Source organism: Vicugna pacos, chromosome 3, assembly GCF_048564905.1.
Source record: "Vicugna pacos chromosome 3, VicPac4, whole genome shotgun sequence".
In the NCBI taxonomy this organism is placed as follows: Eukaryota; Metazoa; Chordata; class Mammalia; order Artiodactyla; family Camelidae; genus Vicugna; species Vicugna pacos.
Window position 1 is genome coordinate 43876687 of NC_132989.1, and position 24480 is coordinate 43901166.

General features: G+C 39.8%; 2 protein-coding genes across 12 annotated transcripts in view; one reads left to right on the forward strand and one right to left on the reverse strand.

The window, feature by feature from the left end:
• DCP2 (decapping mRNA 2) overlaps positions 1 to 21893 on the forward strand; it is a 54528-nt gene extending 32635 nt beyond the window's left edge. The window contains exons 8-15 of one of the 8 annotated variants that reach the window (XM_072958246.1): positions 1488 to 1623; positions 4098 to 4208; positions 5963 to 6014; positions 7686 to 7899; positions 15219 to 15286; positions 16124 to 17814; positions 17900 to 17959; positions 19459 to 21893. In XM_072958246.1, coding sequence (XP_072814347.1) covers positions 1488 to 1623; positions 4098 to 4208; positions 5963 to 6014; positions 7686 to 7849 — 463 coding nt within the window. In that variant the 3' untranslated portion in view covers positions 7850 to 7899; positions 15219 to 15286; positions 16124 to 17814; positions 17900 to 17959; positions 19459 to 21893. Of the gene's footprint in view, positions 1 to 1487; positions 1624 to 4097; positions 4209 to 5962; positions 6015 to 7685; positions 17815 to 17899; positions 17960 to 19458 lie in introns of all 8 variants that reach the window. The other 7 variants (XM_072958250.1, XM_072958241.1, XM_072958245.1 and 4 more) reach the window with 7 other exon arrangements.
• MCC (MCC regulator of WNT signaling pathway) overlaps positions 18644 to 24480 on the reverse strand; it is a 386214-nt gene continuing 380377 nt past the window's right edge. For all 4 annotated transcript variants that reach the window (XM_031673172.2, XM_072958216.1, XM_006203973.4 and 1 more), the window contains 2 exons: positions 22392 to 22514; positions 18644 to 20953 (listed from right to left, as the gene is read on the reverse strand). In XM_031673172.2, coding sequence (XP_031529032.2) covers positions 20773 to 20953; positions 22392 to 22514 — 304 coding nt within the window. In that variant the 3' untranslated portion in view covers positions 18644 to 20772. The remainder of the gene's footprint in view (positions 20954 to 22391; positions 22515 to 24480) is intronic.

The following is a 24480-nucleotide window of genomic DNA, read 5'->3' on the forward strand; positions in this document are numbered from 1 at the left end:
TGCGAGGACTCGAACGTGCTTCTTTTCTTTCCCTAGCATACACTGTATATTGTAAAGAGTGACTGTTACGTGGATATGAACCACAAAAAACATTCTCTTGGTTGAAATTTAATTGTATCCAAATTACAATTAGAGTGTAGGCTGAGTAAGTAAATTTTGTTAGATAAATATATATATATGTATTTGTAATCAGCTTGCTAGCACTTTGTCTTTGTTTAGGTTCAGAGAAATAGTTGCTTTTTATATTTTCTCTAGATGTTCTGTTTTTACCCTAGAGCTTCAAGAATTTAACAATGGGACTAAATACATCTACAGTCAATATTTTTTAAGTATGTAGAGAATATTCCCATTTTAGTTGGATTTTATAAAATAAAAATCAGGAGATTGGCCTAAGTGCCTTGAAAGTCATTTCTGCCTTTCAGAATCTAAGATTATAGTCACCAAGTTATATACTACTGGACATAAGTGAAGCAGTATAGAAAAAGTAGACAGGAATGTAGTCAAGATCTAAAAAAAAAAAAAGAAAATCACTACTAAAAAGTTACGGGCTAGTGACAATGTTTGAAAAGAAATTGTGTCACTGTTCATGTTTGGGAGAATGTATCCACTGTAGTGTGTGAAAAGATTCCCGCATTTTTAAGTCATTCCTAGGGTTTGTGGTCCGGGAGAGTGGAGTAAGGAGGTCATAAAGCAACTTCTCTAACCAAATTGCAGGTTTCTTCGGGGAGGGTATAGTGTCTGTTTTTAGCATATAGACTAATGTCTGATGATGTGTGGGAGGAATTATCTGAATTTTGTCTAAAGAAAGAGAGCCTGCAGTTTTATTAGTTTTTAAATGGAAAGGGGAAGAATTCTGGAATATTCAGAAACAATCTTAATGTGGATCTTGGGATTAGTGCCTCTGAACTGTGTTATACATGGATGTGGTGCTATAGAATAGGGTTTATTTTTAGGAAAAACTACTTTTACGGTTGAATTGTTTTGCGTAAGAATTTGAAAGTGGATCTTTATATAAGTTGCTCTTTCATTATTTTGGGCCCATGAATTTTTTGCTGTACACTATGGCTTAATTTTTTAAATCCTCTTCGGCTGACCAGTGTAGTTTTGAGTTTACATCCTAGTAAAGAATTGAGTTGTCTGTCCTATTAAGAAGAAAGATCCAGTTATATTTGTTTCAACTAAATTTAGAAAGAATTATTTTCTTGTGATTTTTGAAAGTACAGTCACTTATAGGGAGGTGGTCTGGATAATTTAGAAAAGTTTGGGGTTAAAAATAACAGATTTTTAATTCATTCAAGAAATACGGAATGCTCGGCACTGGGGATTAAGTGATAGATAAAACTGACAAGAATCCCCTGCCTTCAGGGGAGGGAGATAGTAAATAAGAAAGTAAAATTTACAGTCTGTAAGATAAACGATCAAGGTGTTAGAAGAACTGTTAGTGAACATTTTCTCATCTGATTTTTATTTTTTAAATCTTGGTGTAGTCGAACCAAATTCCGCCACAGTCAGCAGTTATTTCCTGAAGGTTCTCCTGGTGACCAGTGGGTAAAGCACAGGCAACCACTGCAGCAAAAACCGTATAATAATCATTCTGAAATGTCTGACCTTTTAAAAGCAAAGGTGAGTAATACACATTTAAAGATTTTCACAATTTTAGATCATTTGACTGAAATGTTTGAGTTGAGGAATTGCTGATTGACAGTTACAGGCTCTGAATTGTTAATCAAAGGCTCCTGTGCTCCTGATTTGTGGTTTGAAGCAGGGCTGAGACTCTTAAAGCTTTACAGCTTTGGTATAAATCCGGTATAATAATAGTATTAACATCTGATTTTTGGTGTATATGCTACTAGTGAAAGATTCATTACTATGTTGTATTCTGACATATGATTATATCACAGTTTATCCAGTCTACTCTTAGTGGACATGTTGGTTGTTTCTACTTTGGGGCTTTTACAAATCATACTGCTATGAATACTTCTGTACATGTCTTTTGATGAACATACATAGTTCTTTTGGTGTACAAGATTGGGTAGAAGTGTTGGAACACTGGATAGGCCTGTGCTGAGTATATACTTACTACAAACAGTATTCTCAAGTAATTTATATCCCCAGCAAGATATATGAGAGTTCCAGTTGTTCCATATCCTTACTCATCCTTGGTATTACCTGTCTTTATTGTCTTAGCTCTCTATTTGAGTGTCACTGTTCCTTTTTATTTTCATTCTTTTAAAAATGTACTGGCTTTCTCAAAATTAGAAACTTGAATGCATCAGAGGTCACTGTCAAACAAATGAAAAGACAACCCATGGAATGAAAGAATTTGCAGATGACATATCCAATGAATTTAAAACTGGGTAAATGATATGAGTAGACGTTTCTTTAAAGAATATATACAAGTGGCCAATAAGCACTTGAAAAGATGCTCAACATCATTAGTAAAATGCAAACCACAATAAGATTCTTACCTATTAGTGTGGCTCTAGTTAAAAAATGGAAAATAATAAGTGTTGGCAAGAATGTGCTAAAATTGGAACCCTCTTGCATTTCTGGGGGGAATGTAAAGTGGTGCAGCTGTCTGGGAAAAATCTGATGGTTCCTCAAATGTTAAACATGGATTACCACGTGACCCAGCAATTCCACTTTGAGGTATATTGCATATATAGGTCTTTTGTGTACAGAATTGTAAGTGGGGACTGAAAGATAACTTGTATACCAGTGTTCGTAGTAGCATTATTTATAATAGCTAAAAGGTAGAAACAAACCACATGTCTGTCAGCAGATTAATGGATAAACAAAATATACTTACAATGGAATATTATTCAGCCTTAAAAAGGAATGAAATTGTGGTACATACATGCTACAACATGGATGAACCTTAGACATATGCTGAGTGAAATAAGCCACAAAATGAAGGACAAATTCTTTTTTTCCACTTACATGAGGTGCTTAGTATAGACATTTATAGAGACAGAAATTAACTTGAGGTTACCAGGGCTGAGGTACAGGAGGGAATATGGAATTATTTAATGGGTACAAAGTTTCTGTTTGGATGATGAAAAAGTTCTGGGGATGGATTCTAGTGGTGATAATACACATTGTGACTATACTTATGACCATTGAATTGTATGTTTAAAAGTGGTTGAAGTGGTACATTTTACGTATATTGAACCACAATAAAAAATAAATATAAGGGAGAATGGAATGAAATGGAATTAAAAGTTCGTGGTAACAATAGTCTCTAAAAGCCGTATTTCCCTTGCCATTCATTCTTTAAGTTAGATTATTCTTTTCAAGCTATTTTAGGAACTGCCTAATTTTTTTCTGTAGATAGATACAATATACCTAAATAAATGTGTATTTATATATTTTAAAACAATATTTCATTCAGTCTTCTTAAATAGCTGTCTTTTCAGGACCTCTAAGGCCAAATTAGTGTTTTAAAGCTTTGTGTTTTAAGTTAAACTTTGAATTTTTTTTCTAAGAATTAACTCATGTTAAAGCAGTACAACAGCAAGATGTCAACTATTGCATGTTTAGGTTTTAGGTCTGAATTTAGGAATAATGGCCCAGATTTTAAAAACACCAATCTATTTTGTATAAAAGATGATTAATTTAGAAATCCTCATTTGTTTATTACTAATTTAAAGCAGATTTCAGCGTACCCAGTGATAACATCTGCTGCCTATTTGCTGCTCTAAGAACTGTGGTCAGTGTGCCTCATCCTTCTCTGACAGAGAGGCTTTCTTCAGTCGCATAAGGTTTTCAGAGTTGTTCCTCTCCTTACTCCCATTCTTTAACTCCTCATGCTTTGTAAATAGTTTGTGAGCAGAAATGGGATAAGGCAAGAGGTGTGGAAAGATTTCTAGGGACCGTCGTATTTGTTATTTTATATCTTCAGAGAAATCTTGCTTTGTGATGCTTGTCTTCTATGAGAAAATGTATTGATAGTGGGTCTCCAGTGTTGTAAGAAGATTTTCAGGGGCTTTGCTGAACTCTTGATTCAACCAGCTAAACGTATTCATGGGGTATATTCTTTTACCTTGTTATATTATGCTGTGGGTTTATATTTCATTTCTTTTTATTGCAAAAAACAGAATCAAAGTATGAGAGGAAATGGCAGAAAACAGTATCAAGACTCACCTAATCAAAAGAAAAGAACAAATGGGGTCCACAGCCAACCGGCCAAGCAGCAGAATCCCCTGATGGTAAGAGTTACAGCTCATGCTAGAAAGACAGGTCATGCTTTTTAAGAGCAGGGCAAGGCATGCTGAATTGATAAATTGACAGGATTTTTGTGAACCTTTTGCTCTGTGTGCACTATTCACTCACTAAGAAACTCTTTGCTTACTCTCAATATAACATTGATTCAGTTGCGCATCTAATCTTTGCTTTATGTGGATATTTAATTTATTTTAATACTATGAAAACTATATAGTTAAACCTGGTTTTCTGTCTATATTTTTCTAAACCGTCTGTATTCTAATGAAGTTAAAAGTTTGGAAGAACATCAGTTTATTTTTTTTTCCTTCAAGTTGATGGAATTTAGAAGACTAAAAGTACTCACAGGCAGTGCCATAGTCATTAGACAAAGCTGAGAGACAAATACCTGTGAGCATTTTAAGGCATTTACTTCTGTTCGTTTAGTCTGTGCTCCAGAAAGTAACTCATAACTAATAGTCTCCTTGCTTATCTTTTCTGTAATTCCTGCTGTTAGTATGTTGAATTTTCTTATTGTAGCTTCACTTATTTTTCTTTAACAGTGGATGATAATAGTAATCTCAGGTTTTTAGCAAAAGTGTTTTACCTGCATTCCCTAGGTGCTGTTGAATTTGGGGTGTGCTGATTTTGCTAGTGAACACACGTTAAAGATCAGTTTACAGTTAAGATTCGTGACAGGAACAAAGAAGAGAGTCTTAATAGATGGTCAAAGGCTTTTAATATGATTCAAATCTGTCCCGAACAAAAGCTGGACAGATTAAAATAACAATATTATACAAATGTTAATTCTCTTCAAAGTAATATATAGATTTAATTCAGTACCAATCAAAATCTTTGTGTATTGTTTTTTTAGGGGGGGAACATCGCAAATGACTCATTAGTCAAGAAGAACTTGAATAGATTTTATAAAAGTTTTTAAAAGAAAGTTGATGGTGGAGGACAAGTATATGAATAGCTTTTAAGGAAGAAATAAAAGTGTCTGATAAATGTAAAAATATGTAACCAAGGAAGGTAAATTAAAATTGCACTCCACTTTTCCCTGTCAGATTGGCAAAGATGAAAAGATGGCCAGTTATGTATTGTTGAGTGCATTGGCAACACTTAAAAATTACAAATTGGTGCAGCTTTGTGGTTATGTTGAAAGCCTGAAAAAGTTCCTACCTTGTTTCCCTAGAAGAGAACTTTAAAGAATATTCACCCCTTACTCTTAATTATGAAAACATGGAAGCAATCTAAATATCCAAGAAGATAATAGTAAATGCAGTGCCACAGATGTATGCCATAGACTACCATGCAGTCATGAAAAGCAATGTCGTAGATTGGTTTATTGAAAAAGGAAAATGGTCATAGTATATTACATTTAAAAAGTAGGTTATAGAATAGTAGTATGTATTGAATAATTCTTTTTAATTGTTAAATAATTAGTGAAAATAGTCCCATGTATCTTCATAGAAAAAAGCTGGAAAGATGGACTGTATTGTTAATAGTAATTATCTCTGGGTTGAGAAGTGCAATGAATAATTTTCTTTTTTCTGATGTTCCTATATTATGTGTGTAATCAAGAACTAAAAATTGTTTTAGGCTTAAAAAAAAATTTAAAAACACCAGTGGGAGAATGGGGATGGTGACTGTATTCCTGGTTTAATTTTCTTTCTAAGAAATCTGATAATGTATCTTCTCATTTATAAAGAAGTGAAGTTACTGGAGGTGGTATGTTATGTGTTTGTGTTATTTTTAATAGAAATGTGAAAAAAAACTTCATCCACGAAAACTTCAGGATACTTTTGAAACAGGCAAGTCACTTTCTTTTAAAAAAATCTCTGCCTGGTGGGGATTTGGTTTGGTCTTGAAGTAACCTTGGTTTTGGTGGTTGTGATAACTGTGATAGGTAAGCTGAAAGAGTTGAATACAGCCTGGAGAGAGCGAGCGAGCGTTCATATATGTGGTCAAGTTCTCTAAATATGAAACTGGCTAAAATGAACTTACTTAAATGATAAAGATGAAATTATTCGCACTTTCAACGTGCTGTTTCTTTTGTGAATGTCAAGCCCTGGTGCTGTGCATGAATATTGTAAAACAATTGCTTGAGGGTTAGAGGGAGAGTAGAACCAAGTATTTTAATGGTGAGGAAACTTCATTGTCACATGTACGCAAGGGGAGTGCTGATTTCAGAAGGGGAACATTTCTTCCTTCGTGGAGATACTGACCATCTTGTTAAGGTGGTACTAAGCATAGCCTTCATTAAAATGACAGTTGGGACTTCTCCATCCTCAGGAAGAGTAGGTGTGTGATCTGACTTGGAAAGTAATGCTGGGGAATGAGGAGGCTCTTTGGTCAAACTGATGTAATAGACGTTATTTGGAAGTGCAGTAGACTGATTTTTTTCTTAGATGCCTTTTCGAATTGTATGAAATTACTATGCAGCAGATAAGCATGCATTTACCAGCTGTATTTAAGGCTTTCATATGGAAAACTCTTTAAGAATTGAGAAGCATTATAATAATTTTTTCTTGTATTACTGCCTATGATTTAAGCAAGATAGAAGCTATTTTAAAAGAGGTACTTTAACCCTATTTTGGAAAATTAAGGTTAACTAAGAAGCAGTTGGAACTATTACTGAGTTATGGGGGTAGAAGTCTTCTGGCCACCTTCGGTTCTGTGGACATGATAAGCTGATAGTTTAATTAACGTAAGTTCAGAAATCAGTTATTCCACAAAATCTCTAAAAAGCCCTATGTCCAGGAACATTAAAGAAGGCACACTATAACATCCATCCAGCCTCGCTGGGTGTGATATGGATGCATAGGATTCTGAGTTGTCTTGAGAAGGAAGTATAAAAGGATTCTAGCCCTGGGAGACCTCATATCAGACTTTCTTTCTGCCTCAGCCTCTTGGTGTCTGTTCCAAACCTACTTTTCCTCATCTGGTCCCCCTTCTACTTTAAAAAATAAAATAAAATAAAAAATAAAAACTGCTAAGTTGGAGTTTTGTTGTACTGTTACTTTGAAAATTTGGATTTTTCTTTAGTTGATTTATTCCCTGAAGATCTGGTAACCTCTGGCTTTATTTTTCTAGAGTTAGAATCTTTTCAAATCTTACATTGTAATAATCTTTATAATATTATATATTGAAATCTGTCAAGAAGGTCACAATATGTTGGCATAAAATACGAATATAGGAGGTAAACAAAGATATGCCCAATTTTGAAAACAAGTGAGTAGTAAGGGTCTTAAAGGCTGAGATGAAGCTTTTGAGTGTTTGTGTGGAATAAGTCGTAATAATAAGAAATTCAGTTGAGGACCAGCTCAGGGAAAGGAAGTATCTCGGTGGTTCTGCTTAGTAGGTTAGCTTTAGAGTGTGGGGGCATAAATAGATAGATACTGCACATGAATTCCTTCATGACAAAAGGTGAAGGGCAGGATTTGATTGCTAAGTTACTGAGCTGTAATTTGTTTTTTAAACAGATGCCGTATGTGACTTACCGTGCTCCGGTGAAGACCAGTTGCTAGAACATGCCGAGGGCCAGGCTGTGGCGTGTAATGGACATTGCAAGTTCCCCTTTTCATCCAGAGCCTTTTTGAGTTTCAAGTTTGACCATAATGCTATAATGAAAATCTTGGACCTCTGATAGCAGCACATGTTGTGGAAGTCCCAAGATAAGAGACCTGTTGCATTTGAGTGGGTGTCTCTTTGAGCCTTACCTTTCTCAGGTGTTTTAAAGAAATGCAGGGAGGCAATGATGTTTCTGTAGAGATTGTCCTCTGTGTGTGCAGAAGAGAGAGTAGAAACATGAATTTGCACTGTAAATAGAACTTTTTACACAGAAGTACCTTTTCAGTGTTTGGCTAACAAATTTAAGTTGCTTTTTATGAGGGCATTTTGTTTTCTGTGTGACTGTAGTTTTTATTTTATATTTTGGTCAAGAAAATAGTATTTGAGTCATCATTAAGTAGACAAGTTAATAGGAATGCTCCATCTACCCCTTACAGTGATTGTAATGTTAGTTTCCTTATATTGACAAATTTAAAAGAAACTTAGAATACACAATTATTAAATGAATACAAGAGTTGAAATGTCACGGAAGTCAAGATTGCAGGTCATCTGCTTTGGTGGCATTTTGCACATTTCTCTGCTTCTAACCACTTGGTTCTCTCCTCCCCTGCTTGTGGCTTTCTTGGAAGGTTTTATTTTGAGGCAGCATCTGCTATATCATGTTCGTGTTCAAAATGAACTCTTAGCACTTCATTAAAGGACAAAGTCCTCAGCTTGGACAGGGACTGAGTTGGTTTGAGTGGGAGTTGCTCTAATTTTTAATTACGCTGTGTGCAGTGAACCTGTGAGGCTGCGGAGAGAGGGCAGTGGGGAGAGAACACGGGGGCTGGGACCCCGAAATGGCTTTGGTCACATCTGCACCATCCTGCCACCAGCCGCTCGGTATCATGCGATGATTTTGTTCTTGTGAAACTTTATTCTGTATTACAGTTGTGTAAATATGTATGGAATACTGACATTATTGGGTTTTACATCGCGTCTCAGTGTTGCTCTCTGGAAACGGATGTTATATTAGGTTCCAATTTGCAGTAGTAGCAGAGACTGACACACTTCCATTAGCATGCTGAAGCCCCTGGATGATGGAGCAAAAAGGGAAGGGGATGCAGTTTACCCAAGTACATTGAAGCATTTCACTAGGGGGAGGATCAGAACATGGAAGTAACATGTGTAACTGACTCCTAGGAATGTATTTTGCTCCTTCAGGATTCTGAAATCCAAATAATGATGGCAGTACCCATTTTAAGAAGGATTTTAGCTATATAATTGAGGACAATCACCAGGGCTTTCAGGGGGCTGTAGTGTTGGGGCTGCTTGTGACCTCACTGAAGGTGTTTTCTGTTGCAGGGGGAGAGTGTGTGAGCATATGCGTGCGTGTGCATCTGTCATGTGGGTTTTAAAAATCTCTTTTTAACATGTGGTATCCACACAGTATATCTCTACTTGTAAATTTTATTGTAGAAATCTTTATTCTGTATAGATAGCCTATTTAAAAGGGGTTCTATTTAACCCAGTGGGACTTTCAAAAGAAGTGCTATTGTAAGAATTCACTTGGTATTACTTTGCTTTAGCTTTTAAATGGCTTGATTTTAAAGGAGAAATTCTATTTATTAATAAAAGTGTCACCCTCTTGGTGCTAGGCAAGATAATTCAGTTATAGCAGAGTGTTTAGAATGAGGTTATTCACCATCCTATATCTTTTAATGTGACAAATTTGTGAATCCTTCTGTGACGTTTTTAAAGATTCATTATATGATTGCGTTTGGAAGCTCTTAACTGTTCTTTACAAAAGTACAGCTGCTTTGCTTGGGTCTCCTTGAGCCATATTTATAGTTGGTCCCAGCATTCCAGATTTTTGTTAAATCGTTAAGGGAGTGAAAACTTAGTTTGCCTGGCGGGTACATCATTTTCACTCGTTTACTGCCATCTGGAAACCATTTAATTTTTAGTGATTTTACATGTTTTGTTTTGTTTTCTTACTTAAAAAGAGAAAGTGAGTGCTTTGGTCAGTCTTTCTGGTGCCTCGAGTTGGATTTTTCAGCTCTCGGTACTAAAGCAAAAGAGATTAGAATCAGTTACCAGAAGTTTGGCTTCTCATGGTGTTTGGGCCTTTTCAAGATCCAACAAATTCTCTCTTTCCGATGACGGTGGTTTACCTATGGTTAAATATTATTGCTGTTGTGCTGCTTCATTTAATGCACTGTGGAACCAATAAGGGTATGAGTGGGATGGGACTTTGGTAACTTGGGGCTTTTAGCTCTCTTGACAGTTTGAGATTTAAAAAAATGTTAAAAGATATGAGTTGAAGTTTATGTTTGTGATGTGACTTAACTATGCAGAAAATGTGTAAGTTGGATGTACCTGTTGTACGGACATCTGCTGTACTTATCCCTCGAACCTGTGTGTTAGTTTCTCAGTGTTGAGGTTACCTTGAGAAAGGCCATGCTTAGCACAGAACTAGATTTCTCCATTGAGAAATTTTAGCATGGTTTGAAGAAATCAGATGATAAAGGAGTGTGCTGAATATGCAATACTTTACTTCTGTGTGCTGCAATTTAAGAAGCTAGATGAGGAAAGTAGTTGTTGGGTTCATTATGTTTCATGTCTTTGAGAAATATGCCTTTGAATCCACTTTTTAAATGTTCTTATGGTCCAACCTTATATGTTCCAAGGTTCAGTGCACTGTGAATCTTGTATTTTTTAAAATTGCCTAGGTGCTTTTGTGTATAACTGTAATGATTTATAAGGTGTTCAATGAATTGTTTTTGTGCTTAACCAATGTGATCCAGAAGGTAAGGGTATGGTTTACATGCTCTCACAAATTTTTGTTAATAACAAATGAATGGTTTTAGTATTTCAAACAGTGATGCTCTCCTGAGACATGAGCATTTGGAGGAGTCTGAGAATCTAATAGAGCTCTTTTAGCCTGGGTGGAATTTGATTGAAGATGTTTGAGAATTAAGTTGGATTTTCATGGTAACATATAAAGGTGAGGTTTCTATGCTCTAAGGGAATGGTGGTCACTGCTTGCTGCTTTGAAATTTGGATAGCCTTATTTTTCTATTAAGTATCAATTAGTAAGTACAGATAATGTAGATGTATAGCAAAATTTAGCAAAAGTAATTTTATGCTATGAGATTGGGTTGGTATTTTTAAGTCTTTAGTAATTTGTGTGTTAATATCAAACAACTCAAATCTAAGTGAAACACATCCTTTCACAAGGATTAAACTCTTATATAAAACTTAATATATTATAGTTGTCTTTTTAGAAAAGTTCAGGTCTGACTGCATATATGCATTTCAAAAATTCAAAGCATTTCATTACCTATTCCCTCACTTTTTTTGGTTAGTTTGTTTCTGACAGTTAACTTAACAGTAAGGAGCAAAGTCAGTTAAAAAACTAGACTTTTTGCCTAGCTATTTTTCTAACTATAACAATACCCCTTGGCTTTTAATCTTTATTTTTGTACCAGTGGACCTTACTCTACCCGCTGAGACTTTGTTTTGATTGACATCTATTGTGTCTTTGTATTCTGAGGCAGTATTTTCTTTGCATATTAATCATAGTTAAAAGGTCAGATTCATTTACATTTTTCTGATTGAAGAAAAATAAGTGTTACCTAGTAATTTTGACTTGGGTTATTTTCTAGCCTGGGGAAGGGGCTCATGTGTATTGTTATAACTTTAGATTAATGATAAGCAAGACAAACTCTTGTTTTGTTTAAAGGTAATAATATCCTTTATGCTTAAAAGTACCTGTCTTTAGGTAAACAGGTGTTAGTAAAATAACAATTTTGTTAAACCATAGTCCTGCTAGTTTGGTAAAGCCTACTTAGAGTTCCTTATTTTGTATTCTGTCCTTAGACTTAAGATTTTAAAATGCATTTGTATAGTTGACAGAAATTCTACAAATGAGATTATGATGGGCCTTCTCAGCATCTTTTTCTTCTTAAAATTGAGTTACTCTTGAAGCTTGTCCTCTGTCATAAAGATGGCAGATTGCAAATGGACAGTATAGCTGTCTCTTGCTTTCAAAGTAAAGTTCTAGATTGCGGTCTCAAAAACACAGGTTTGTTATTATAGAAAAGTGCCCTGAAGGGAGAAGATGGCTGTAGTTGCTGGGCAGAGCAAGCACAAGGGAGAGACTTTAGAAGATAAATCAGTTCTTGAGTGCTGTACGGTGCACGAGGCTGCAAGTTGCTCACTGCCCAGCCCCAGCAGAATCTCGCATCTGTGGCCATTACCAAGCATTTTCTGGCTCTGGGTATCATTTTTTTCCTAAGTATGGTTGCCAGGTTTTCTGACTTTAAAGATCAGTGTTTGGGAGTCAGGTCCTTCCTGTGCTCATGGTGTTTTACAGCTCCAGCCACTGAAGTACACTGCTTTCTTAATGGAGCACAGCCCAGAGCACACAGCTGCAATCAACTGTGTGTCAGTCACTTCACACGATAGCGATACATTTGTCCTCATGGTGGTCCTTTCTGTCTAGTTTCCTTGGGACACAGTAGTATTGAAATAATGCCCTGTAGCTTGGGAACAGAGTAAAGCTGCCTCCGCTGCCTAGGGGTGGACTTGAAAGGCTGGCTCCCACCAGCTTTGTTGCCCAGACCTTAACATAAGGCACAAAGAAGTGTGAACAAAAAACTAGGCAAGTTTTATCTTGAGAAACATTCATAATTGACTTTTTTCTGGGTTCCCAGATTTATGAAATCACCAATAAAGAGATTCCACTTGTCTCGGGTCTTCTGTAGTTAGCAGAGGGGATAGCGTAGCTGTGGGTAGCAGCGTGAAAGCACAATCTAAGGGGAGTTGAATTAACAAGGTGCTTGCACCAGGCCTGTAGTGTTGGTCACGTGTGCTCTGGGGAAAGGGACCGAATGCCAAAGTCAGTTGCCTGTGTTTGTAACTTTGTCTCACATGGACCTCCTCTTAGTAGCCTTTAGTCCTTCAGGCCAGTGGAAGAATGAGGCCCTAACATGTATTTGCTGCTGTTTTGGTGTTTGGGTGTTGTTTTGGTGATGGGCCTGTACCTGGTAAGTAATACTTGAAGACCTGCTGTTTCTTAATCCTTTTTCTTGGAATGACTGGTCAGGAAGAGGCCTTCGAGTCTGCCTTGTCAGCCTGTGCCCCCATGTCTTTTTCTTTCTGTAGAAGAATTTTTCTTTTTATTTGTGATACATCCCTGTGGTGAATCTGCCACAGTGGGAGTTTGCAAGCAGTGATCATATCTTGACTTTGACTTTTGAGCCACAAGCAGTTAGGAGGGTGGACACCTGTGCTATTTTAGTGTCTCATGCAGGTAGCTGTCACATTGGTTTGGGAACAAAGAAAACTTCTGTGTAAGTTTCCAAGGCAGAATGGGCAGTGTTCTGCTGGTCCTTAATCTTTGAGAGGTCTTAGTTAACATTCTTAGGTTCTGGGCTTTTTGGGGTAGGATGTAATATTTTGATTTAATCTACTACATTGAAGCTGAGCTTTTAAAACAACCTATAGCTGCAAAGTGTGGTGTGAAACATTTTGGGCACAAATCTACATTGTTAGTCATTTCTGAAGCTTTCAGAAATTAGCCAGTTATTTGTAAAATGGTATCTTTGCTTACTATGTTTTGGTTGTATTTAACAGTAGACTATGGATGATAGCAAATGAAAGCAAGAGTTTCTCAGCTGTGAAAGAAATTGACAAGGTGGTAACTGTTCCTTAGCACTTTGGTTGGTTAGATACGTTAACTCTTGGAACAAATGAGTAGCAGTGGACTTGGCCCCTTCATGTCTCACACATACGATACGCACTGGTAGAAAGCACAGAAGACATCCTGCAGGAGTTTCTTTGTGCATTTCACTACTGTCCTAGGGCACTGCTGTCTCTACTGGTCATTTTAGGTGTCTGGATCTTGCACAAGTCCCTTTTAGTTTCAAATGCGGAGTCCAAGGAACTGACTATTTAGTTTTACATTTTTTTTTTTCATTTCAAAGTTAGGACAGGAGACGGCTAACCTGACTTCCGTTTTATAAATATTACCAACTGTTTTTCTTCAGTAACAAATAGGAAAGGAAGATAAAACCACAGACTATTTTGCATATATACATATTTGTGTGTATATATACACAATATATTTTATTATAATTGTTTTTGAAATCATCTTATTAGAAATTTGTCTTAAGTATTGACTCATACAGCTCAGATTTTTAATTACCTGTTGGCTTTAATGAAAATTTAACAGTCTTACTCAGAATAAACTGATTAATCAGATGGAATTATGCTTCATGTACTTAACTGACTTAAGTGAAATCATCTTATGTAAGATTGTCCTTCATCTGACCACCAAAATAAGGGCCTGCAGTTTAGTTTTGATGGGAAGGGGAATAAGAATAAATTTCTTTTTATGCCTTGCCTATTTCCAAAACAAGATTTGAAGTGTCTTTAATGCTGTGGAGACTAGATAATGTTCATGGAAAATATATAGTCTTAAAACAATATTCTTGGGAGTAGGTTTTAGTCTGAAAAAGGTGAAGGTATTTATACTGAGTCATGTTAAATTATTTTATTAGGCATCTACAAAATCTGGCAGGAAAAATTGGTGAAATGATTTCTTTCACTCAAACATATGCTATTCCATTGAGAAAACTGGGACTTCAGAGTAAATGTGATAAGTAGGTTTATAAACTTTATTCAGTAATAATTTGTCTTACATGAAATGATTTAAAATTTAAGTTTTGCTTTAATTATGGCAGCATTTTATTACTTTACCTTCTGGGGCATTTTAATGTTTAGAGAAAGATTTTGTAAGTAAACCTTTGGAGTGATTCTGTCTATGCTAGTAATGAAATTCTTGGTGCTTGTTTTGATTAATTGTCAAACATTTAGAAAGAGCAGAAAAGGAACCCCAAAACACTTGTTGGGTGCATCTTGTCTTTATAGGAATTGATACCTTGGAAGCGGTAATTATTATGTTTCTGGATTTATTACATTCTGACTGAATAGGAGCTTTCTGTTTCTGTCAGTGTTAAGAAAGAGTAAGGACTGATTTTCACTTACTGGATATCTATCACAAAAGACTTCCAGTGACTCATATTTAGGTATCAGGAGTTTAAATGTGTGCAGGATTGCTGCACTTCTAAAGTCCACACGAAATGCCAGCTGTACTCTCCTCTGAGAAAACGAACAAAGTCCTATGTCTTAACAGTTACGCTCTTTTTGAAAGCTCTTTTGCTGTAAATATAAATAACACCATTTGAGAAATGAAAAACCTTTTATCTTACAAAATACACTTTGAATGATGGAAGGTTTCCTTTGTATTTTAAAACATTTTTATGGTTGATTGTTCAAATATTGGCTTTCTGTAAAAACATCGTGTTAAATTTAGATTGTTTATAGTGCAATAAATAAATTCTGCTGCTTGGGCAGTTTTAATTACTACCTTAACCTGGTTCTGCTACTGATACTTGTAGGTTTCAGGTTGCCCACATTTTGGTTGTATCTCTTTGGACCAATAAAAAATGACAAGTACGAAATAAAGGTATGTTTATATGTGATAGGAAGAAATAGAGTGTCTCTGCAGAAGTAACTGGTATGTATTCTCCATCTCAATGTATAGTTTAATTGTTGCTTTTTAAAAAAGCCAGATTATATAGTATGGGTTAATTAGCTTCATTAAAATTCAGTAATTGTTAAATTTGTATTAGAACTAGGTTTTCTGAGTAGAGTACTTGACAGTCCTAGGATCTCAAGGGTGAAAGGAATATATTCTCCACTGGAGACCTCAGCTATATACCAGTTTTATTTAAAATTGTAAGAACAGAGTAACCGAGGTGTTACACGCCTACTGTGAAAGGTACTTGGCTTTGATAATGAGACCTGCCAGCACTGCAGTAAGAGTCTCCTACAGACATCTCGTATGGCTGCGCGCCAGCCTTCTTTACAGTCGTGGATGACGCTGCCAGTGGGTGATTATATTCCTCCTTTCAGTAATTTTTTAAAAAGAAAAAAAGATGCAGATCCTTCAATAGATAACTCCCCATTCTTACCAAATTTGAAAAGGCATCTCAGCAGAAATTGGTGGTAAATGACGTTTCTTTGGCCGTTTTGACCAAATGCAGTTGGTCTTGTAGTCCCCTGCTTTGACTAGGGCTCTTGATATAAATATGAAATCTGTGATGTTTGACATTAAATGTTAAAAATATTACAGAAGGACAGTTCTATCCTTAATGAACACAGTTAAAGCACATAATAGAATTAGAAATATTTATTCAGAATATAAGAATGTTTGTAAAATATTATAAATGTCTCTGTATAAATAAATGGAGTTTTTTTTTTTTAACAATTCTATATCAAATAACACCAAGCTATTTTACAGCAGCTAAAACTAAAGGCATCTGGAAATACTGAATGCATATAAGTGAAGAATCTAAAAACAAATTACAAGGTATAGTACAGTGTTAAGTGGCAACTTAAAAATGAGATTTTAATACAGACAGTAGAACAATACTGACAAATGCCAACTTAGTCACATGTGCTTCAATAACTGACAGTACATTCAGGTGGCTTAAAAATGGCACATTTTCAAATAGGAAACTAAAGTCTCATGCAAAGTAAATTAAGTCTTGACAATATATCTAAAAACTTATTAGGAATAGAAAAGAAGTGAACATGTTTCACCCTATTTGCACTGGGTTCAAAGAGAAGCAGATTATCAGGGGCACCCACTTGCTTGGCCGTCCTGATGGGAGCACTATAAGTGAATACTATGCGTTCTACAAACAGAACCTTTTCCACATGGATTAGATTTGCAAAAAAGTGCAAAGGTGAACTCTAGAGCCAGAATAACTAAGCAGGTCATTAGTGTCAGGGAATTTTGTCTCCAGCTTGCTCTGTCCTGCTGAGCTGACACTTGAGATGATGAGTGATTCTGTAGCTGCCTTGACTCCAGCAGAATCACACTCAGATGCCATATCTAGACAATCTAACCCTTCACCAACAATGTAACAGTTGTCTGTACGTGAGACTGTCTTTCTCTGCACAAGAATTAGCAAAACAGGAATGCGTGAACAGCTGCTATTCAACTTGTACCCTTTTCCACTTTAGTATTTTAACAGCCACTGAAGGCTCAGCGATGCTATGGAGGCTAAAGCCAGCATTATACTCACTGATAATTCTGGAGGCAGTTCTAAAAACTCGGTGCTTGGCAGCCTAAGGTATACGTACATCTATTAGTGAACTCAGATGTAGTTAGACAGTAACTTCAGAACGAGACAGGTTCAGAGCTAACTTCAGCCCAGCTTATCAGTCAGTGTGTGCAGCAAAGGCATAATTTGTGTTTGGTAGCTAGTGATGCGTCTACAAAGTAGTGCCCAGCAAGCCTCACTGAAAGGTAGTATCATTTCTCGTCAAATAGGCCATTTCATTGGAGAAATAGGAAAATAATTGCTGTGATTTTTTCATAATTTTTAGTGTTTTTACAAAACTGTCAATACAGGAAAAAAAAAGTTACACGAAAAAAAAAGTTACTGATGCTCCTTCCCACCCCCCTAAAAAGAAAACACAACCTTTACAATCCTATGTGATGTACCCTAATTAAATTCAGTTCAGAAATTTCATCAGAATTCTCCCCCCTTTGATCTCTAAAAACTAATTAAAGCTATTAGTTGCATCTAGAAATACGTGTAGCTGTAAACTTAGCACGATCTTTTCACTTTATATAGTTTGATGGATGGGATATACTCCCAGCTCTGCATTAGCAAATAGTTTAAAGCTTTGAGTTAAAATACTTGATAGAATTTAAAAAATAACTGCAGGATAGGGAACAATTCATGCCAGTGACATAGGCAGTCTGGCCCAGATGGGTAAACTGAAGCATTTTTTCATTTAAAATAATGTAATTTGTATACGGCTGGGAGCAACAAACTTTGCAGTAATTTCAGATTTTACTGTTCTCATCCTTAAAGAAAGCCTTACTGGCTCTAGTTGGGACTGCCTCCCTGGAGTAGGAGCACGTCCGGTTGTCTAAGGTCCCTGTGAAGTATCGCTGTAGGCGCAGAGGAAGACTTGGTAAGAAGTCTATGCATCATCTCAAAGGAGAATTAAGCAATTATGTTTAACTGGCACTTACTTTTTTATTATCCTAACATTCCAGTTTCAGGCAACGTGGATATTAACTTCAGGATCCCGAAGTGCCAACGTGAACATGAAACAGGTGAGTACCTGCATTGGCAACCAGGATACATCTAGCGCACGCGTGAGGTCGGGAGGGCACGATAAATCCTCGCTGTCTGATCACATAAGATACTTCTTCATAAATAACTTCCAGTGTTACTTTCAAGGGGGAATCTTACTGGGAATCTTACCGCCTACACGTCCGTGGCAGTTTGGTAGCTGGTGCTCTGCTCATGAGATTGGGCAGAACATCACATCCAGTTGGTGGGCCCACGTGTTGATGGCACTCCAGCTACAGACAGAAGTCTCTCTTATGTTGAGATTTTTGCCTCAGTTCCATAGTGGGAGATTATACTCCAAGGGAACTGTGAAATGGGTTCTCATGCTCATTTCTCTAGAAGCCAAAGATTGAACTCTGAACGGTGAAGGTAACTGCCTAAAAGGGGTAGCCACCTGGGGGAACGATTGAAACAGTTAACCTTGTACGAGTTATAATCAGGATCACTGTTTACCTCTGATGCAAGATGTTAATATAACCAGCTCCTATTTAGAAAGAACATTCAGGTTAGGAAAAAGGAAAATGATCCAGGCACCTGCAATCATTTATTTAACCGACGTGGTTTTAGTAAGCCCCGCGGTTAGCATAATAACCAAGTGCCTGTTGGTTCCCCTTCAGCAAGGACAGTTAGGGAATATGTGAAAAATACAATGAAAGGAAATGAACTGTATTGAATAGCTTTTATTCTACACATTTATGAAAGTAACAGTTTTGCCTGGGAAATAGTTTTCACCCAACCACCACCTATCTGAAAAAGTATTATGTTGAAGTATAAACTCAAAATGAGGCCAAGCAGGATCAGTAATACTAGGGTCCTAATGGAGGAGCCGAGCCCTCCCAGGTCTGGAGAAGTTCCATGACGCTAGGAGAGCGGCTTGTTTTCACTTGCAGCAAGAGGAAGAGGAGTAGACAGAGGTCAGCAGACAAGATTTTACTCCTGCGCCAGCTATGCTTTTCAGTGGGGGTGAAAATGAAAACTGTCCGATTGTTTTGATGCCTGTTCAGCCACACAAGAGAAGGCCATGAACGGATCCCTACTCTGCACAGCCTGGTTTGCTCGGGGAGGACGTTTTCCCTGGGAAAACTGATCTCATCTGTTAAACCTTTTTTTTTGCACACACTTTTCAGCCAAAATATTAAGTCTATTTTTACTCTTGGGATAAAGTCCAGTAGATTTATAACAGACAAGCCAGTGGGTACTTTGACAGTGATCAAAGCACGCGAAAGCCGGCCCTTTCACACTGATACCAGTTGAGTTTTGGGGGAGGGGGAGAAGATGGGGGCAGCCTCCCTGCTGGCCGGAGCAAAAAGGGTGGTTGCTTTGCGGATAGAACTGCTCTGCCTTCTAAGGTCGGGGCTAGAGTGCCCTTCCTGCCTCGGGTAGAAGGCTGAGGACAGATCTTTACCTCACGGACACGGGGACGTGAAAGTAGGGACCTGATCATAAGCCGAGATGTGACACTGGGCCCCGTTTCTCCTAGAGGACTTCGGGTGGTCTTCAGGTGCTACAGAATGAATGGTAAGTAGTCCTTTGAAATCTATCTGTCAAGGTAGAGCAATGACGTAAGAAGGGAAGAACAAAGTGAAAAGTGAAACAGGAAAGATTAAAAAAGGAATAATGAACTTAAGGTGGAAGACCTTCCTGAAAGAATTCAGGTACTTCGGTCCTGCCCAGTCCTGTCAGCACTGCTTGAGATGTCACCTGTTTAAGCACCATCTGCCAACCGTCCCCATGTCTCGGGGGGATAAAAAAAGGAGGCCTCAATGACCATTCCTTCGACCCCTGCCCTTTGTAACAGCAGGAGTGAAGTCGCAAACTGGTGCTGCAGGAGCAATCTTTTAAATAGGTGGGTTCAGCCTGCAAAACATGATCTAGTCAGCTCCTGCCTCTTGCCCTTAGACAGACAGAAGCAGGTCCACAGCTCACGTGGACGAGCTCTGATCCATGTAGCACAGTGGCTGTGTAGTGCCCTGGGGTGCAGGAGAGGGCTAATGCACCTCTGCTCTGGAAGAACCACCAGACGACAGTCTAGGTCCCTTACAGGTATCAACAGGATTCTCCCTGTGCCAAGCCTTGGCTCTTAAAAAGCTCCACCAGGGGAGGAGGAAATCCCAGTCAGAAGAGAGCTCCCTTCCCAGCCCTGCCTCCATGAGGAGAGGTGAGGAACTTCCATTCTCCTGTCCAGAGCTGTTCAGGCCCCACTGCTCTGCCTGTAGCTTCAGCGTTTCTGGGGCTATAGCTAACAGCCCTGAGTGACAGCCTGTATCTTGAGTTGACACGTGAGACCTGAAAAACCAAAGCCTGGTTCCACTAAACAAATGGGCAGTTCTGCTCGATGCTGAGCCTTGACCACCGCCCCCACCCCAGGTCAGGAAAGAGAAGCTGGGGATGCCAGTGAGAAGGTTGCTGCCCACCAAAAAGAGGGAAAAGGAATGAGAAATCTTTAAGAAAACATCTGCTGTGGATTATCCCACCGCAGCACCACCTCCAGAACAGAAGAGGGGGGAGAGTGACAGCCAGTGCTGAGAGCAGAAGCGAGGCCCGCGGAGCCCGGCGCACGTGGCCGTTCCCACGCTGTCCACCGCCGGGACGGGAGGAGCAGGGTCCGCTAGAGACAGTCCACGTGGTGTCCCTAGGGCCCCTCACCCCGGAGCTGAGTCCAGGGCACTCAGTTGTCCAAGTGCTGACCTACCTGCCAACCTTCCCTCTTCTCATTCTCCCAACAGGTCCTCTGACCTCAGTGCCCTGCTAGAGTTACGCTTCCACGGGCAGAACCTTGGAGCCTGAGTGCCGATTACAGTGACGTTTCATTGGTGTGTGGCCTTGAGTTCTCCTCCTCCAGGAGAGCGATTCTTTGCTTGAGCATCCTCACTTGGGTCTCGTGTCTCTCCACCATAGCCATCATCTGAGACTCCAACTTCTTTAGTTTGTTTTGATGCTTCTTCTTGGCTTTCTCGTAGGCAGCCACCAGGTTGCTATGTGGGAACAGAGGGAAGTGAGAATGAAGATTTCTCCTGAGTAGCACTGAGTACCCACTGCCCAGTCCACTGGGCAGCCTGGACCCGTAAGTACCACTCTGAAGAAACAGGTCACTCGGCCTCTTCAGGAAGAATTTGCAATCAGATAGTTTCAACATTCAGGGCCGTTCAGGTATTGACTTAACCGTGATTAATCCAGCCTGACTGCTAGAGGCTTGCCACCTGCAGGGTGGGAGGGGCTTACACCAGTCCTCCAGACTAGCTGCACCCAATAGACAAGCAGAAAAGCTGAACTCGAGGAGTCTACATGGAGACACGAACAGCGCGTCCGTGTGTGGTTCTGTGGCTGCAGTACGGGCAGGTCTGGCTGCAGGAGTCTGTGACCTCACCTTGGCTGAGGGCAGAGTGGCACTGACGGCTTCCCTCCGTGCTCTGGGCTGAGGGGACTCAGGGCACACGGGTCCTGAGCTAATGCTGCCTGCTGGACACAGGCCTCTGGGACCTGTCCCTCCTGGGGTGGGAAGAGGGCGGGGGCTGAGCCTAGAGCTAGGAAGTCCGGTCCCGGTCTGGTCCAGAACAGCACCCCAGGTCCCTTCCATGTACTGTCCGGTTCTCAAAGTGTGGTCTGAGAGGTGACCCCCAGGAGTCCCAAAACCCTCTCGGGGAGATCTGTGAGGTTCTTTATTTTTTAACTATAGAACTACCGGAAGCTAGGTTTACTGAATGTATTTCAAAACAGCATATTGATACATATTACTACCTGTTGAAGTGGACATGAGTCTAGCTGTCTTACATTAAGCCAGCCATTAGAGATTTGCAAAACTGTAAAAACAGTACCATTCTTCCAATTATTTTTGGAAAGTAATTTTTAAACATAAATGCCATTTGTATTACATGTAGTGAATTTTTTTAAGTGAATAAAAGCTTCAAAAATTTGTTTTAGTTTCTCAAATGAGATTTATCAATAGATAAATGATTTAAAAGAACACAACTCTTTGAAGTCCTCAATTTTTTATGAGTGTAAAGGGGTCATTTAGCCCAAAAAGTTTGAGGCTGCTGTCTTAGAGCACTCCTCCCTAAAGTGTTCCACTCAATCTGTGAATGTTGCTCAAATAGAAAGTTCTGCAGCCAATTTTGTTTGGAAAACACGGGCTTAAATTAAGCACAGTATGATTTCTCAGAACGTTTACTATATGAAGTGTAAAGAGGGGGCAGAGTCTGCTGCCTTCCCAGACACACTTTACCTAAGCACTCGTCCTTACCGAGCCTTCCTTAGGTTTCTGTGGATGCTGGGAGATGCCCTAGGGGAGAGCAGGCTCTGAGGGAGGCAGATGAGGACCCACCATTCTCTACAGCTGGCCCTCAGCATTCATGGGAACGCTCTCCCTGGTGTGAGCCCGAGAACCAGGGGGGATTACAAACAGAAGGATCTTACCTGTTGGCGCGCTTTAGGTCATTGACGAACTCTGCTGATTGCTGGTGTCGGATTTCACTGCTCTTGGTGAGTCTTTCCAAGGCACTCACCAGCTCTTGAACTCTGGCCTTTAACTTCTTTTCTCTGTATCAAAGAGAGAGGAAGCGTGCTGTGAGCAACCTGAGCTGATGGTGGAGATGGCTCCTGCCTGCGACGTGGTAGCAGAGGAGGGAGGTCTGGCTGGCCAAGTTCAAAGGCAGGAGGACAGAGGGAAGAGACTGGAGGGCACAAGGGCTGCCCCCGTAGCGCCCAAGCCCCTCACCGCCGCATGCCTGAGGCCCCTGGAGCCTGCTTCCTTTAGTGGTAACGGCTCTAGAGAGCTAAGTGTGCGTTGCAAAGGAACAAGACAGGAAGTTGTAGTCTTCCAGGTAATGTTGAAGTTTCAAATGCTCAGCAAGCAGAGTGTAGCCTGACAGCAAAACCCCGTCCCAGCCTCCAGGCCCTTTTCCAAGTGTGCCAGGCGTCTCCTGAACCACTCTGGGTGTCGAGAACAGAAACCTCTGGTCTAGGTAGGCACCTACCTGGGACAAGGGCCTGCTCAGTGAATAAACACAATCCTACTTTGCAAAATACAAAAGGGGGCAGTGGTAGGAGTTGAACTGGTTAAGGTCCTAATCACCTGTGAAGTACTTAAGTTAGACTAGCACTTTCATCCGACGCCCCCCTCTTCCCCTCTTGGCTTCAAGTTCCATTGGGTCTTCACTACTATGGCGACCCAAGCCACCTGAGCAGTCAGTACCAGAGGCTTCTGGTGTCCTGTCAGCTTACTGCCTTCCTCTCATTCCCACAAGAGCACAGGGCCAGGCAGGGGGAGGTCAGTGACCAGTCTTCTCCCTCCCGAGGTTCCATCACAGCAGTGTCACTCTGCACTGTCACATGAGGCACACTCGGTAGCCTGCCGAGACCTGCGAGACCCCCGGCAGGTAGGCGCCAAGGTGGCAAGGACTTTATTTGGTTTGTTCCTTAACATCCGCAGTGCCGAGCGCCACGCCTGAGGGACAGCTTCACAGTGACAACAGCTGTTAAAACAGCTCAGAACAACTCACTGAAGGTGATTCCTTAGAGCACACTGAGAAACCAGGATTTATGGAAAAAATTCCTCTAGAAACAACTCATGAGTGTGTGAGGAATGTAAATTAGCACAATCGTTCTGGAAGGCAACTTGGCAGTACAAAATAAAATACGAACACATCCTAAGCAACTTACCTTACCTTCTAGAAATCTTTCTTACAGAAACAGTATGAGTGGAGGTTCCTAAGTGTCCATGAGGTTACAGCGGGATTCACTTCAGCACTGGTTCTAACAGCTGAGAATGGGAAAAAGTCAGGGGACTGGTTCTATTGGTTCTATTGAGATGCCCTGTGCTGCTCAAAAAAAAAAAAAAAATGCAGACTGACATGCACTGGCAAGGAAGGCTACCTGCTCTACTGTCATGTGCCAAGGGTGGGTTCTGTTGGTTGTCACATTTGCAAGAACAACCAAAGATGTGAACGCTCCACCCCCCTCCACAGTGCTGAACTCCCAGGAGGAGGAGGACAGGGGCTTTCATTTTCTACTTCGCTCACGTCTGCCTTGTCTGAAATGCATGTAATTATGTGTGCTTCTGTAGAGCGGGGCGGGGTCTCCGTTGTGCTTCCTGTAGGAAGGCTGCAGGGAGGTGACCTCGGGGAGGACTCACAGGTGCTCAGTGCTTCAGCCCTGGTTCTCCCCTCCTGGCTGTTCAAATATCGATTCTTTGACATTTCTGCCTCTAGCTACTCTAGGTGCAACTCCACAGCTTTCCACATTCATTCATGAAGGAAGGAAGAGCAACACAAAAATCCAGGCCTGCTTTTGTGGGTGGGAATGCTGGGGAAAGAGCTTTTTAAATGAGCATACCACCCAGTGACCCTCCCAACAGCCTTAAGGGGGCAGGAGTCTACTCACCGCAGGGCCTTCCAGCAGGTGTCCCCTGTTTGTCCAGGAATGTGCATTGCTGCTGGGCCCTAGCAGCCACCCAGACATCTCGTCAGATCAGGTGGCATTTCCTACTAGAACCTGAGAGTGGCAC